Raw genomic sequence first — 16,542 nt, forward strand, 5'->3', positions numbered from 1 at the left:
GATGATGTGATGGTTTGAAAGCATTAAACACAGATTTAATTGAAATAATGAAAACCTTTGGCAGAGTTGTAGGCTATAAAGCAAACCCACATAGATCACCCATATTTCTGTTTATTACCAATAAAATCCATCAAAAGAAACAGAATGAGAAATTCCATTTAAAATAACCATATAAGATATTTAGGATTCTGCCTTCCAAAACAAATACATGAACCACAGGAATACAATAACGACTCTGTATACAAATTAAGACAAAGCTAAATAATTGAAGAAATAGCAATTGCTCATGAATGGGCTAAGGCAATAAAATAAAGATGACATAGTACTTAACGAATTTCATTTATTCACATCAATCAAACTAGTAAAGGATTTCTTTATAGAGCTAGTACAAATAAAATAAAATTTACTTGGAGGAACAAAGGTCAGGAATTGCAAGGTAATGAATAAATGAGAGTGGGAAGGAAAGAGCAGTACCAGATGTTCCAGAAAGCAACAAATACAAAAATACTTAGGTACTGTTTAATTAAAGAGACTCAGCAGCAGAAGATCAGGTACAAAATATATAGAAGCAATTGATCTCAATAACTTAGTGTTACATAAATCCAAATATTCTACATACTGGGAGGGGTGGATTCACTATTCTTCAAAAACTGAGGGAAAATTGGAAAGTCTGGCAGAAACCAGCTCTAATCTAAACTTTATACCATATGCCAAGATAAGTGCCAAATGAGAACGTCTTGGACATAAAGAGTGCCCATAAGCAAATTATACAAGCAAGGAAGAATTTGCAAGTTAAATATATGGAAAAAAGAATTCATGACTAGCCAAGAAATACAGAAGATCATAGTTGGTAAAATGAGCAATTCTGATTACATAAAATTCAAAGTTTTTTTTTTGTTTTTTTTTTTTGTTTTTTTACAAACAAAATCAATGCAGCTAAATTGAGAAGTTATGCAGGCAAAGGGAGAAAATATTGATAGCAAGTTTTTCTGAAAAACAGATCTCATATCTAAGATACATAGGAAATCATTTACTTAAAGAATTCTAGAGTGCCAACTACAAAACTAATTGAAACAATTAAAAACTTTAGCAAAATTACAAGGTATAAAATAAAACCACACAAATCTTAAGTACTTCTTTATCTTGCCAATAAAATCTAGCAGGAAGGGGTTAAAAGATAAGAATAAGCAATTTTCATAGGAAGAAAACCAAGCTATCATTCGTTCTGAAAGAAAAAAAATCTAAATCACTACTAATTAGAGAAATGTAAATTGACATAACTGAGGGTATATCTCATACCCATCAGATTGTCAAAGGTGAAAAGAAAAATGACAGATCCTGGAGGGACTATGGGAAAATAGGTCTATTAATGCAATGTTTTTTGAGTTGTGAATGTGGTCCAGTCACACTGGAAAGCAATTTGGAACTTTACCCAAAAAACTATTAAATTGTGTTTGGTACAGGAAGGATACCACTGTAGATGTGATTAAAGCAAGAGGGAAAAAATCCATATGTACAAAAATATTTAAACTTTTCTGTTTCCAGTGGGAATGAATTGAAAACTAAGTGGGTGCCCATCAATCAGAGGACAGCTGGATCATATTTGAGAAATGAATATGATGGAATATTGTGCCATAAGAACTGATGAGCAGAAGGATTTCAGAAAAAACCTGAGGATACATACATGAATGAATGCTGAGTGAAGTTAGCAGAACCGGGAGAGAACAATTTATACCATAAGAACAACATTGCAAAGATAAGCAAATAATAACTCTAATAAGCACAATAACCAATCACAATTCCAGAACTGATGATGAAACATGCTCCTGACATAGAAGTAACAGAAATGATAAAGTACAGATAGAAGCATGTTTTTTTGTTTTAATTGTACAATACATGTTTACAAAATAGAATTTTATTTTTCTTATTTTCTCAATTATAAGAGAGAATGAGCAAGAGAATAGGCAGAATGTCATTTGAAAAAAATTTACGTGGGGAGTTATACTTTGTATCATAAAAATACTTAGAAGAGAAAAAAAATGTTCTTCCCTCTTTTCTTTGTAGAAGTGGATGATTGTGGATGTGAAACACTACATGGTATCAGACTCAATCCATATGTTGCTTAATTTTAATTAACTGTCTTGTTTTTCCTTTGCTTTTTTTCCATTCTTTAGTACATTCTTTGTTACTCACTGGGTATATAAAAGGGGAAGGATCTATCTGGAAGTCAAGGTGCTTTAAAAACTGAAAGCAATTTACCTTTACCACGGTAGACCAGCAGTCCACTGGGGCCTCTGAAGTCAATTGTGTCATCAGTTTTCAGACTCTCCAGATATTGGGACATCTTCCCGCCAGCAGGAAACTTGGGATGCGTGTCTTTGAAGTAAATCTAGAAAACACCCCCCTCTCTCCATTTAAATCAAACCTCCAAAACCAGCAGCTCCCAAGGTCTTGACCAGCCAGTGGCAAAGTTCTTGCAGCCCGTCCTCCTGGGAGCTCTTCCCAAACCAGGGGCTTCTAGCTCTCTCCTGGCTACCCTGGGCCTCCCGCTAAGGCCAATCTTTCTCATTCATCAGCCCTGACCCTCATCTTCCCTCCCCACCACCTGCCCGCTAGAGTCCTTTCCCCCAGTGTCTGACCTCAAGGAGCAGCTCTACTGAAAGCAACCTGACCATTTAAGTAATACTAACATAGAAATAATTGATAACAATTTAATAGATTCCTGCTCATCGAATGTCAGAGCTGGGAGGGGCCCTCGCCATAAAAGCATCTCTTTCATTCTATAGGTAAGGAATCATGAGATCCTAGGCATAGAATCTCAGAGCCCATTTAGGTCCAACATTTTACAGATGAGTAAACTGAGGCACAGAGAGAGGAACATTACTTCCCGAGGTCATATACATTGTAGGCAAACCCAGGTCTTGGGCCTACAGGCCAATGCTCTTCTCATTGTACCACACGGCTTCCCATCATTTGGGTCCAGAGGTTATATAGCCTTATTGAGCTCCCCAAGAATACTTGGGCCTAAAATTCTAAGTCCCCAAAGAAGTGCATACCTCAAGTTGGAAATTCAGACCCTTTGGCAGGATGCTTAAGGAATAAGGAAAAGAGAGAAGAAAGAAAGCCCTGAATTTAGAGTGTGAGGGGCTAGGGACAAATCCCAACGCTGCCAGTTGTACCACTCTCTTGCCTCCCCTCACTTCACCTAAGGCTCATTTTCCCAGATTAATAATATAAGAGAATTGGCCTGGAGGGTCCCTAAGGTCCTTCCAGCACCGAGTCATACATTCCTAGGAAGGGTCTTGGGGGTGAGCCTCACCCTCCCAAGAAGAAGGAGGGGGTCCTTGCTTGGGCCTCCCATTCCATTGTACCCCCAGCACTCTCTTCAGCTGGTCCCTGAGTACCTCCCAAACATGCACACCCCACTTCCCGATCCCTTCCATGGCGAGAAGGTTCAGCCTCACTGCTCCCTCTCCATCTCTACACATATCGTCCCCTAGGGACTACATGAACCTCATCAGCCCCTATGGATTTAATTACCGTCTCTAATTTGATCATTTTAAGTCTAACTAATCTGTCCTCTTCCGCCTCCTAAACTTGCATCTCCAATGGAATATCACAAATGGGATGTCCATCAGCTATCTTAAACTTAGCATGTCCAAAACCGTGTTCCCTCTCTTCCCCTTCCCCAAGTTCTCCCTCTTCCTGGTCTTCTTGTCACTATCAAGGGCATCATCATTCCCCTAGCTCTCTAGGGGACTTCATCTTTTTTTTTCCTTCAGTTCTCTCTCCCAAACGGCACAGATCCAGATTTTACCTTTGTAATAGCTCTCAGAGCCTCTGGGCCAGCATGAAGTCTCCCGAAGGCTCTGAGGGACCCCAGTAATCTGTAAGCCCCTGGCCAAGGGGCAATATGGGGGACTGGGAAGAATTCAGCAGATTCCAAAAGAGGTGGTTTGCCATTTACAAAGTGAAGACTGGATCCCATTAGCTAGAAGCCGAACGGGGGGCTCCAGTCCAAGGATGGGGGGAAAAAGGAACAAATGACAGATCCTCGATGGTCTAGAAGAAATGCAGCCACTGCCCAGCCCAGCCTGGGCGCCCTCAGGGGAGGAGGGGCTCACCTTGATAACCAGATCCACAAAGCCTTTGTCATCATCGCTGGAGACGGGGGTGTAGGGCCGGATGACCAGGTTCCCATCGATCCGGGCTGAGAGGTAAATGTGCTGACCTAGGGGGAGGATAGAGCGGGAGGCACAGCTTCAGGGGGGCATTCTCTAGGGCAGGGTTCATTCCCTCTCCTTGTCTGTGTCATGGAAGAGGAGGAGGAAGAAGAGGAAGAGAGGAGGAAGAAAAAGAGGAAGAGAGGAAGAAGAGGAGGAAAAGGAGAAGCAGGAAGAGAAGGAGAAAGAGAAAAAAGAGGAACAGGAAGAGAGAAAGAAGAGGAGGAGGAAGAGGAGGAGAAGGAAAGGAAGGGGGTGATGGGGCGGAAGCAGCCCCAGCAGTCATGGCCCAGTGGCTTCCGGGCAACCCCAGTAGTCGGCACCCTGGAAGTCTGGCGTACAGAACCATCCTGGGCTGCTGCCTGAGTCACCAGGAGCTCACACAGAGTTGGCACTTTTCCCCATATATGAAAATGCCCGTTTGTTTTGGTGTTTACATTTAGACAAAGAATAAATTGTTTTTTAAAATGGGTTCCCAGCCCATGAGACGATTGGCCAGGACAGGTGAGGGAGTCCGTTTACACCCCAGTGAGGGGCTGGTTAGTTGGACTGAATTACCTTTATTTCCCTTTCTTTCAACTGTTTTATTACAAAGGGTGGAATTCTAGATGGAACGGGAAAGGGAAAGTAACTATAGGTCCATAGGAGGGTTTGTGAGCAGGAGACTTCACAGCCTCACTGATCTACTGGGGACCCAAGAACCTACCCAGGGTCCAAATGGGCCACAAGGAAAAGGCAAAAAGCAGAAAAGAGAGAGGGTGGAAGAGCTTCAGGAGCTCCCGGAAGATCCTCCCCCAACTCCTGTCATCCCCTCCCTCCACCCTGTCGCCCAGGACCAAAACCACAGGATGGCGGCACTTCCTGCCAGAGCCCCCTGGGAGCCCCATGGCCAGGAGCAGGACTCACCGATGGGGAGCCCCAGAACGTGTTGTGGAGATGGGAGAGCGAATCGGAACCTCCGTGTGTCATGGCTGATATTCTAGAAGGGAAAAAAAATTCGTTGTAATGAAGAGCAGTCAGCCCGTGGGGCACAAAAGTTCAAGGACTCCCTTAGAGTTGTGGGTTTGAGTCCCACCTCCTACATACACTGGCCAGTCACCTACGCTCTCAGTGCCCCAAGCGGCCCAGAGAAGGAGCTTTCTGGCATCAGGAAAGGGGCATCCTCCCCGGGACCTCGCCAGGCCCATCCCCACCCCTCATTTTTGCTGTGCCATTTCCTTCCCAGTACCCCTTTGGGGAAAGTCGCCCAAGGGAAATGATACCCAAGAACAAGTTTCAGCTGAGAGCAGGGTCTCACAGCTAATGAGCACAGGGGCAGGAGCCATAGCCAGACCGGCCTCCGAGTGCAGAACACTTTCTCACAAACATGTAGCCTCGGTGGGAAGTGCCAGGGACACTGCCCACGAAGAGGGATTGGGGTTGTCCGGCTGTCAGGACCCCCCTTTCTCAACCTCCACCTGTCCATCCAAGAGTCGCTCACAGGCCATCTCTTCCAGGAGGCCTTGGGGTTGTGACGGGGATTGGGCTTAGCTTTAAGACCCGCATTTGAAGGGTCTCCTTGCCCTTGCACACCTCTTAGAAGCTGAGAATGGGGCTCAGTGTCTCAAAATTGGAAGGGATCTCGGCAACGGCCAACCGAGGCAGACCAGGAGCCCTCCTGCCATGACCCCAACGACCAGCGTCCAGCTTCTGCTTGAAAATCCTCTGGCTGTGGGCTTACAGTCTCAGGGAGGAGGTAAGAGTGGAAACTTGGAACTCAATGTTTTTAAAATGAAGGTTAAAAATTACCTTTATATATGTAAGGGGGGGAAATAAAATATTATTTTTAAAAAATCAGGATTCTTCAGAAGTGAACCAGACTGCTTCAAGAGGTAGTAAGCTATCCATTACTAAAAGGTTTTTCAGCAAAGGCTGATGACTTCTTTTTTTTTGATAGTATTTTATTTCTCCAAATACATGTAAAAAAAGTCTTCAACAACGATCTAAACTTTTCTCCCTCCCTTCCCCTCCTCCCCAAGGCAGCAATCTGATATAGGTCAAATATGGGAAATCCTTTTAAACCTATTTCCATATTTGTCATGTTGTGCGAGAAAAATCAGATCACAATAACTGTTACATAGATTGGATTTAACATATATTTTAATATGTTTAACATATATTGGATGGGCAGCTGGATGGCGCAGTAGCTAGAGCACCAGCCCTGAAGTCAGGAGGACCCAAGTTTGAATCTGACCTCAGACTTAACACTTCCTAGCTGTGTGACCCTGGGCAAGTCACTTAACCCTAATGGCCTCAGCAAAAGCAAAAAACAAAACATGTATTAGATTACCTGCCATCTAAGGGAGGGGATGGGGGCAAGGAGGGGAAATTTTGGAACACAAGGTTTTGCAAGGGTTAATGTTGAAAAATTATCCGTCCAAATGTTTTGAAAATAAGAAAATTTAACTAAAAAAAAAAAAAGAAAAGAAAAAGAAAGAAAGAAACTGGAGGGGAGCCTTGGATGGGCCAGGAGCCATCTTTGAGTGTCTGAAGGGCCCTCCCATGGAAGTCAATCTGTTCGGCCCCAAGGTCTAAGTGGGATTGATGGGTGGACATTGCATTCGGCACTGGAAAACGATCCAGTAAATAGAAGTGTTCCTGAGTGAGCTAGTGAGCCCCCATCCCCCAAGGGGCAGAGTCGGGCCCCATGGGCCCGGGCATGCACCCAGGGAGGAGTCTTGTCTGGTTGCAGAATGAGTCCCCTTGGGCTCTGGAGGGCCGGACTTGCCCTACTTTGCAGGGTCATGTGAGGACTAAAAGATAGGCAAGTCAGGGTCTGGTGAAAGGAAATAATGTTGAGAAGGAGTCACCCTGGGAAATCTACCTGCCCCAGCTCTGGGAGGCGGCCCCGCCGCGACATCATCAGCGGGAGGAAGGACAGAGCTGGAGTTTACCTGTTGGTTTGTGAGTTACTCGGCTCATGTTTTTAAAGGAAGGAGAGGAGAGAGAAAATTTTTAATGGGTGGTATATTGGCTACAGTCCTTCCTGTTTGTGTGGAACATTCGAGTCTGATCCAGAAAAAGCCAATCCAGCTCCCCAGCCCAGGCCTCTGCAGGTTTTGAAGCTGGACTCAGAATTCAGATTTGACCTCAGACATTAACCTATATGACCCTGAGTGAGTAGCTTGCCTGCTCCCTGCCTCAGTTTCCTCATCTGTAAAAAATTAATATTTACTCCCCAGGGTTAAAAGGAAATGATGGAAAGAACTTGTTCTGCAAACTTAAAAGTTCTGTTGAAATGAAAGCTATACTTATGCTTGACAAGGGAAAACAGGTATATTAATAAAATGTTAGTGGAGCTGTGAGTTGGTCCAGCTGGTCTGGAAAGCAGTTTGGAAGCACACTTCCCAAGTTACTGAGCTTCGCATACCCTTTGACCCAGCAATGCTAAGTCTGGTCCAAAGAGATCAAAGAAAAACAATAAAGACACACGTGGATAAAAATAGTGGTCGCAGCTTTTTTTGTTGTGGCCAAGAATTAGAGACTGAGGGGATGCTGAGGCAATGAGGAAAAGGATGGACAAATTATGGTACAAGAAGGTGATGTAAGAAATGAGGAAGGGGACCGGTTTTAGAGAAACCTGGGAAGATTTTTCTGAACTGATGCAAGATGAGGTAAACAAAACCAGGAGAACAATTTATACAATAAAACACATTAAAAACAAGCAACTTTGGGAGACTTAAGGAGTGATCAAAGCAGTGATCCTTGGGGGATTTATGATGACATTTGCTGCCCACACTAATAAAGAAGTGATGGATTCGAAGGGAAGACTGACACATAGACTTTTGGACATGACTATAAGGGAATTTGTTTTGCTTGGCTATGCATATTGGTTAAAAGGATTATTGTTTTTCTTTTTTTCCTTTTTTTCCAGTGCACAAGGAGGAGGAAGTGATAAGGGATTATAGAGAAAAAAAATAGATTTTTATTCATTGATTTAAAAATTGCAAGATATAAAATAAAAGTGAAAAAAAATAAATGAAAGAAAAATCCCATCACTTTCTATATTGAATAACTTTTCTGATTTTTCTTTCAAGACCCTATAAGACCAACCCACAGGGTATTAATCAAGATAGGAGTTACTCAGCCCTCCAAAAGTGCACAGAGCTAGACCTAATCAAAGCTCAGTAAAATTAGCTATTGGAAATAACTGGAATCCAGAGACAGGGGATATAATCCTTGACCCAGTCCAACCAGGAAGGGATTAATTTTAGGGGAACTCAATCCTTCCGACTCTCCAGCCCAATAGACCTCTTTAGAGACCTCCAGGAAGGAATGTCCCCAAGGATAGGGGTCTTGGTGCCATCTCCCCCTGGCTGGACCCTTTCACTTACCTCTTTGTCAATCAGCCTCAGTGGGTACTTCACCTCAGGGTTCTCTAAGGTGATGGGAGGAGCCGACTTGCCAAAAAGCTTCATGAAGAGGCTGTAGATGAACCAGACAGGAGATAGCACGAAGCCACCCAACTGAAAAAAAAAAAAAAATGGGGGAAAAAAGTTATCAAGAGTCCATTGGAACCCAGGAAGAAGAGAGAAAATGAGGCATTTGATACTCGCGCTGATAGGGAAACGGACTCAATGAGATCCTTACCCGGCAGCTTTAATGGGCCCTGTTTTCAGGGAGTCTAGTTCCTTCCACCTCCCAGTCCTCAAAGGGTCACAGGTGGGGAACCGAAAGGCCATCATGAAACCCTTTCATTTTTCCAGACAGAGACCCCCAAGATCGGGAGAAGAAAGGAAAGGATGGATCCATCATCCCAGATGATCCAAAACCAAGAGATAAATAAGTATATTTTTAAAAAATTATTTCTTTTGAAATTTTTAATTAAAGATGAACAATATCAATGATTGATAATAATAATATTTAAAGAACTATTCTTATAGTTAACAAGGAGTTTTGAAAGCTCTCGTGTCCCTGTTAGCAATTTGGTGATAGAAAAGAAAGAACAAGACAGAATCAGGATTCAGGATTCAAATCCTGCCTTTGACACTCACTGACCCTCTGATGCAGCCTCGGTTTCTTTATCCATAAATTGGATCGAATAATACCATAGAAGTCACTCTGCAAGACTATTGTGGGATTCCAATAAGTATTAGTTTATACTACTTTAGGTTTCACTTTAAAAACAAAATCTACTTTTTAAAAGGGGGCTTAGTAGGGTCAAAAGTGGGCAGCTAGGAGGCAGAGATCTGAGTTCAAATTTGGTCTCAGACACTAACTGGGCAAGTCACTTCACCCTGTGTGCCCCAGTTTCCTCATCTATAAAATAAGCTGGAGGAGGAAAAAGCAAACCACTCCAATGTCTTTGCCAAGAAAACCCCAAATGGGGGTAAGCAAGAGACGGACACACTGAGCAACAACTTAAAAGTAAAGGATGAGAATGCAAAAATTGAAATATTTATTAAAAAAGGTTTTTGATTGTTTCTTTTAAATAAGTGGAAGAGAAGGTAAAATTTTCTTAATTGAAAATAATTATCATTTTAAAGAAGAAATATCATAGGGTAAGAGATTTCCAAAAGAAACTTCCCCCAAAAAAGAGTTTTACAATATCTATGCCTCTAGTGCATGGAAGACTTTAAAAAAGAGGGCAGGGAGAGTTCCCAAGAGCTCAAGTTTCCGGAAAGGCCCTGGGGTTATTTTGGGATTCTGTCTCTAAGTTCTCAGACAATTGTGTTAAAAATCTTCCCAGGAAACCACGCACCCACCACCACCCACTCTCCAGCCCAGTGGAAGAGCTGAGCTCTTCTCAGCAGCTTCTGTACCAGCTTCTTTCTCCTCTCCTCCCCCCTCTAGGCCCAGGCTCAGAAGACCAGATCATAGTGTACTATTACTGTACTATACACTGCTAGCTGGTTAAGTAGAACCCCAAGTTCAGAGCTGACCTCAGAGACTGACCTAGCCGAGTGCCCCATTCACGTGCCACAGGCTTGAGAAAATAGAAAATAGGCAATGTACTCCTACTCTCTTGGGAGAGCGTTGTGAAGTGTTCTGCAAACTATAAAGAAGCTAGCTGTTATTACTAGACTAAAAGGCAGCCCAGCCTAGAAGTTAAAAACCTTACGCTTGGTCTCCAGTGCGTCTCTGAGCCAGACTGACTGTGGGGCCACAGGCTGATTACCTGAATACAGCTGGAACACCTCAGAGAGCATCCTAATCAGACAGATGCTAAGACCCAAGGAAAGGAGGAAATCCAGACCTGCTCAACCAGGATATGCACTGCACAGTCACAGGGACCTCAGAGGCCACTCTAGGCTGGTCCTGAGCAGTGGTCCTCCGTCTTCCACAGGTCCAACCCTGGCTCTCCTTAGGACCTCCCGTGATGCAGAACTCACTCTATGCTAAGGCCGTCCCTTCTGCTTTTAAGAGTTACGATCATTCTATTAGCAAAGCCAGGCACTGGGATAAGCAATACACAGAGGACAGTCCCTGTCCTCAAAAGCTTCAAAGAGTCCATCATATTGAGCCAAAATCTTTCTAACACTGGATGTAGGGAACTAGACACCCCACCTCACCCCACAAAGATATATACACCTTGAATGATGAAAACTATTTTTTCATGTATTTGGAAAAATAAAATACTAATTAAAAATATATATATATATATATATATAAAATTACACGCACACCATACACACTTATACATCTGAAACCCCCAAATACACACACACATATTCTTGCTCCCATTCTACACTGGGGGGGAAATACAAAATAGAACAAGTCTAAGTCTCTGCAATTCAAGACAGTCCCAAAGACACCGAGAAACAAATAAAAAAGGATGGAAGAGCCTAGAAAGACTCAGCACATAGATAAGTGACAGGGGAGAAGACCAGAAAAGAAAGGCATAAAGATGCAACCACAAAAAATAAAAATAAATTAACAACTCCTGCTCCAACTAAAGCCATTAGACCATTTGCTATAGCCTTGTTTTCCCCTATCTCCCTTTAACAGTATCCTTGGGTTACAACTTAGGACAGTAATAGTAATAATATTTAAGTAATGCTTTACAAATACCACATCCTTTCATCTACACAACAATCTTGAGAAATGCTATTATAACCTCCATTTTACAGATGAAAAATCAGACATCAAGGTGTGCCCAGCATCACACAGCTAGTAAGTATCTGAAGCTCAATTTGAATTCAGGTCTTCTGGACTCTAAGTACTAGATAATCAGGAAGAAAATCCCAAATTAAAAAAATATATATTCAGTTAAAGGCAGAGAAGTGAATAGGGAAAATGAATCCTCCCTAGAATATCTAGTCATGGAAAGTAAGCTCATTTTCATACTGGTATAATTTCATTTTTATTTATTTTTCCTTTTTAAAAATAATTCCATTTTTAAAGACTCCCAATAATGACCTAAAGTCAAGAAGTGGAATAAAGGATATATTGCCTAGGAAATTTATGATCAGAGAAGGAGAAAGGCGACAGTTGCATAATGAAACAAAGGGCTAACAGAGTCAAATCTTGGATCTTCCACCTGTTTTAACTATGTTATTTTTGGCGACTTGTCTCCCCACTCTGAAACTCATCAATGTGTCATCTTTAAATAAATGGGCTAAAAAAAAAGGTATAGAACCTCAAAGGAAATATTCTGGAAAAGTACAAATGAAGAGGTCATAACATTATCAGGATTTAAACTCAAACTGTAAAGTAGTAATCACCAAAATCCTGTGATTTGGGGTAAAAAAACAAAATAGTAGATCTAGGAGGTGACATAGACACAGAATGGTAGATTTTGGGAAGAAGGAGGAGGAGGAGGAGGAGAAGAAGAAGAAGAGGAATTGACAAGAACTACTGGGAAACTTGGAAAGCAGTGTGACATAAAATTAGGTTTATGTTCCCAAAACTTCCATACATTGAGTTGTCTATTTTCTTCCCTTCTTCCTTCCCTCCTTTCTTCCCTCCTTCCTTCCCTCCTTCCCTCCTTCCTTCCTTCCTTCCTTTCTCTCCTCTTTCCCTCCCTTTTTTCCTATAAAATATCTTCATTTTCTGCGAGTTCCATCCTGAATCTATAATGGAAAATTCTGCCACAATAAATCCAAATTTAAAAATAATGACTATGCAGGTAACATTTTCAACATTCTTAAGATGAACATTTTCAAACAACAGATTAATTGTGTCAAAGACGCTGAATGTTCCATGAGTATGAAAATGCTCTTTACTATGTGGTCATGGGCCTCTGGTATATTCTTTTCTACTGTTAAGAAAAATGCACAATTACTATCATCTTAAAGTTTCAATTGTAGGTAGATTAATTAAAAAAAAGAGTTTCCAAATGAAAAGAATTAGTAAAAATGCCCAAATACTGTAGAGTGAATAATCACGTAATTTCGACTTGGGAGTTATAGATCTCTCATTTTATAGGTGAAATCACCTGTAGGAGATTACAGCCCCATGTGCCACTGTATACAGTTAACTGAGCTATCACGGTGGAAAAAATTCTTCAACGGGTGACTAACTTAAATGTTAAGCATTTCAAATAGTTGGCTTTTGGCCGGCGATCACGAAATCCCCCGCTGAGCTACTACCAGAAGCTGAGGGTCACATATACACCACAGTATCCTAGTAACCTACATATTTATACACAGCTTTGAAGGTGGAAAATAATTCAGCAAACATGACCTCATTTGAGCACGTGATTCCTTAGTGAAATGTTAGGACAGGAAACTTGTAATACATATTTACAATCAAATGATTAAATTAGAATTTCTAAATGTTTAACGTGAAGAAGGCGGGCGGCTCCCCCACAGGGACAAGATCTGAGTCCCTTTGTTCTGAGGCTCAGCTTCCTCCAATTCTCCTCCTGCCTTGGAGCTCCCAGAGCCCTTCCTCCCCAGCCCAGCACAGGCAAACAGGGGATCACTCAGCTTATTAACTGGAGTGATCACTGGATAAAGTGAGAATTCTTATTCCTCTTTGACACATGGGGAAACCAAGGCTCACAGAAAGATGGTAGAGATAAGAAATGATGGAGCCAGGACTTGGCCCTGGGGCTCCAAACCCAAATTTCTTTCTCCTGTCCCTCATGGGAGGATATTCCCTGTCATAATCTCTTTTAAGGAAAACACAGAAATAATTTGATGTCTGAGGAACTGGGTTCAAATCCTGCCTTTTTTTTTTTTTTTTTTTTTTTTTTAATCTGTCTCAGCTTCCCTTTTTCATCTGTAAAATCAAGAGACTGGAACATCAGAAGATGTTCAGGGCCTGAAGCATCCAATGATTTATCAGTAGCCCAAACTGAAGTCAGCCAAGTTAGAGAGGAGATCTGCTCCAGCAAAAGAATAGCTGTTAGGGGACCAGAAGCCCTGAGTTCAAATTTGCCCTTTGATGCTCCCTGCCCGTATGAATGTGGACAGATCTCTTAATTTCTTGGTCCTCGATTTCACCCTCTGTAGGATGAAGGGACGAGGGCACGAGGTCTATAATCCAGGATCTCACCCCATCCCTTCCCTTGCATGTATCCATTTGGCTGGGTCAGTCTAGAACAATCCTCATTTACTTGTGTTTAATATGACCCATAGCCACAAGGTTTTGGTGCGTTTTTTTCCTATTTTTTTTAAGGTACCATGTTATTTCAATAAAAAAATAAAGAATTGCAAGCTTGGTGACCGTACACAGAGCTGGAAGGAAGAATGAGGCCGTTATCTCAGCTTGCCAGGTTTTTCTGGGGTGGAGAGGGGCCGTATGTAAGAACGCTGGGTAAATTCCCCACCCCTGCCAAGGCTGCCCGTCCCGGCTTCGGCTCCCATCATCCAGTCCGGATCATCCAGCCCCGGAGGACGCGGGGAGTAGGAATTCACATGTCACAAAATTAGAGCGAGAAGAAATCATCTCTAATCCAGTCTCTCGCTCAAAAACAAATAAATCAATAAAAAGGAACTAGACTGGGGTTTTAGAGCTAGAAAACAGCAGTAAATGGTGGGGCTGGAACCGGCCAGGCCCTCAGTCTCCACACCCTCAGCCCTTTCCCCGTCCAGACGGTCCACGGCCTCCTCCTCTGGAGTCCGGAGGATTTTGCAGAGGACTATCTATATAGGGCTACTAATAGTCCTCTCCCAGCCCCCCCCTTAAGGGAGGAATCTTGGCCAGGTTGCTTCCCATTTAATCCACAAACATTAATTAATTACTTTTGGTTTGTCCAACACTGTGCTAAGTGACTGGCGTACAAAGGCCAAAAAATCTTCCCCTTAGGAGCTTCCCTTCTACTATACCTCAGTTTCCCCATCTGTAAAATGGGGGGTTATACCAGTTATACCCTCCACAATCCCTTCCAAGGCTGACATTTTCCAGTCAAAAAGAGAATCCTGTCCCTCCCTGAAGCACAAGAAATAAACATCAAGACGCCATTATTGGTCGGGTGCAATCCTGGACAAAGCGCGGGGTCCTCTCGGGAATCTCTCTGGGGGCAGAGCGGGGGGTGGGCTGCCCTGCCGGTGAGTGTCTGCGGAAAGCCACAGGGGGTCCCAACAAGGGGTGTCGGGACCCAGCTCGTCTCCCCTCCCCCTTTCTCCAAAGTAACAGAAATGCCAGAGCTGGAAGCCCGTGCATGGGTGTGGCTGGCCGGTGCTGCTCCTGGGCCCAGCCAGGCTGGGGTGACTCACCCCTGCAGCCCACGGGATTCCATCCCCAGCCCGGGGCCCAGGCTCCTCCCTGCCAGCCCCGGGGAGATAGCTGTGCTCCGCTGGGGGGGCTGGGATGACTCACCTGCTTGTACCTCAGTCTGCCTCTGGGTCCGGCTCCTGCCAGGGAAATGGGAGGGGAGCGGAGAGGAAGCCAGGGAAGATGGAAGGGCGGGGGGCCGGGAAGTGAGCCTGCCCCCGGGAGGACAGTCAACAGCAGGCCAGGGGCTCCAGAGCAGACTGGAAACTAGAGCACCCACATCCCCGCCCCACAAAGCTGAGGAAAAACCCAGAAACCAGTGTTCGAGGCCTGATTCTCCCAGTCATGAGCTTGAGCAGGCTCCCTCCTCCCCTCTCCTCACTTCCCCATAATCCCCCATGCTCAGACAAACTGACCGATGCTTAGCTTAGATCCAGTCCCCGGAGGCTGCCGACGGCCCCAGCTCCTGATCTGGGCCCACAAAGCTGAGCCAGCAAAGCCCCAGGGTCATTGGACCACAGATTCACACAAAGAAACATCTGGTCGGATGCGCTCTCCAGAGGGGCTAGCACACGCCACTCACGGGAGGCCCCTCCGGGGAGCTGGTACCGGTACCAGGAGCTACCAGTCCTGACTCCCAGGACCAGGCTGGGCCCCGGGGAGGAGAGCAGGGCAGCTCTGAGCCAGAGGCCAGGCAGGCTCTGGGCCCTCTCTGATAAGATAACCCAGCCCAAAGAGCAGGTCTGGTCCTGGGGCACACCCGCCCCGAGGCACCCAGCTGACCTCCTGGGAGCCACTGCTGGCTTTCTGCAAAATGGGGGAGCAAAGGAGGGGCTTGGGCAGAAGCACTCATAGCCCACCCACTAGCCCGCGCTGTTCCCTGCTGCTCCAGCCACTCTCTGGGCCTCAGCTTCCCCTATTAAATGAGAATGAAACTAAATGAGAATTCAATGTCTTTGCCAGCCCTAGGAAGGTCAATGACCCCCTCACCATGGTCTCAGTTTCTTCCTCTGTAAAAATTGGGGATTGGGCTACAAGGCTTCTGAGGCCCCTTTTGGATCAAGATCCAGGGTCCTCTATGGCTCCAGGGTCTTCCTCTGTAAAATAAGGAAATGAGAAGGCACAGCCCCTAAAGTGTTCTTCAGTTCTGGCAGGCAGATATGATGCCCACATCTCTACCACACTTCCACACACACACTTTACAGATGAGGAAACTGAGGCACAGATCGTAAGACAGCTCTGCCAGGGTCACCAGAGCAGGGAGTCTCTGGGCCCAGATCAGACTTGGGGCTCCCAAACCCAGAGCCCCACTTCCTCCACTTCTTCCTCCTTGGGTAGGTCAGACCTACCCCATTGCACTGCCTGTCCACAAATGCTATTCTCACCCCCTCACGGGAACCCGAGTATTATTCCCCCATTTCTCAGATAAAGCCAGGGCAGCTGGTCCAGGCAGAAAACAAGGAGGCTCCACATGCAGGACTGGGGCCACCCAGCGGCTTCTGACACTACAGTTGGTTCCTTTAACAGTCTAACACCCAATAACAACAACCAGACTCTCTTTCCAGGGGGCAAAGGTCTGGTTGACCCAAGCATATGGACACCCTGCACTAAACCAAGTGTGGGGAAAGGGTTGCTTCCCCCCACCCTCTGAGGTCCTCAGGAACTCAGGGTTAGACTT

At 44.4% G+C, this 16,542-nt stretch overlaps 1 protein-coding gene across 1 annotated transcript in view; it reads right to left on the minus strand.

Moving 5' to 3' along the window:
• The window catches only part of CYB5R3 (cytochrome b5 reductase 3), a 32,254-nt gene that overhangs the window by 9,601 nt on the left and 6,111 nt on the right, over window positions 1–16,542 (minus strand). Inside the window, 4 exon segments of the mRNA XM_074271877.1 lie at window positions 2,260–2,389; window positions 4,125–4,231; window positions 5,130–5,202; window positions 8,597–8,728. Coding sequence (XP_074127978.1) covers window positions 2,260–2,389; window positions 4,125–4,231; window positions 5,130–5,202; window positions 8,597–8,728 — 442 coding nt within the window.

This window comes from Sminthopsis crassicaudata, chromosome 5 (genome assembly GCF_048593235.1).
Source record: "Sminthopsis crassicaudata isolate SCR6 chromosome 5, ASM4859323v1, whole genome shotgun sequence".
Lineage (NCBI taxonomy): Eukaryota > Metazoa > Chordata > Mammalia > Dasyuromorphia > Dasyuridae > Sminthopsis > Sminthopsis crassicaudata.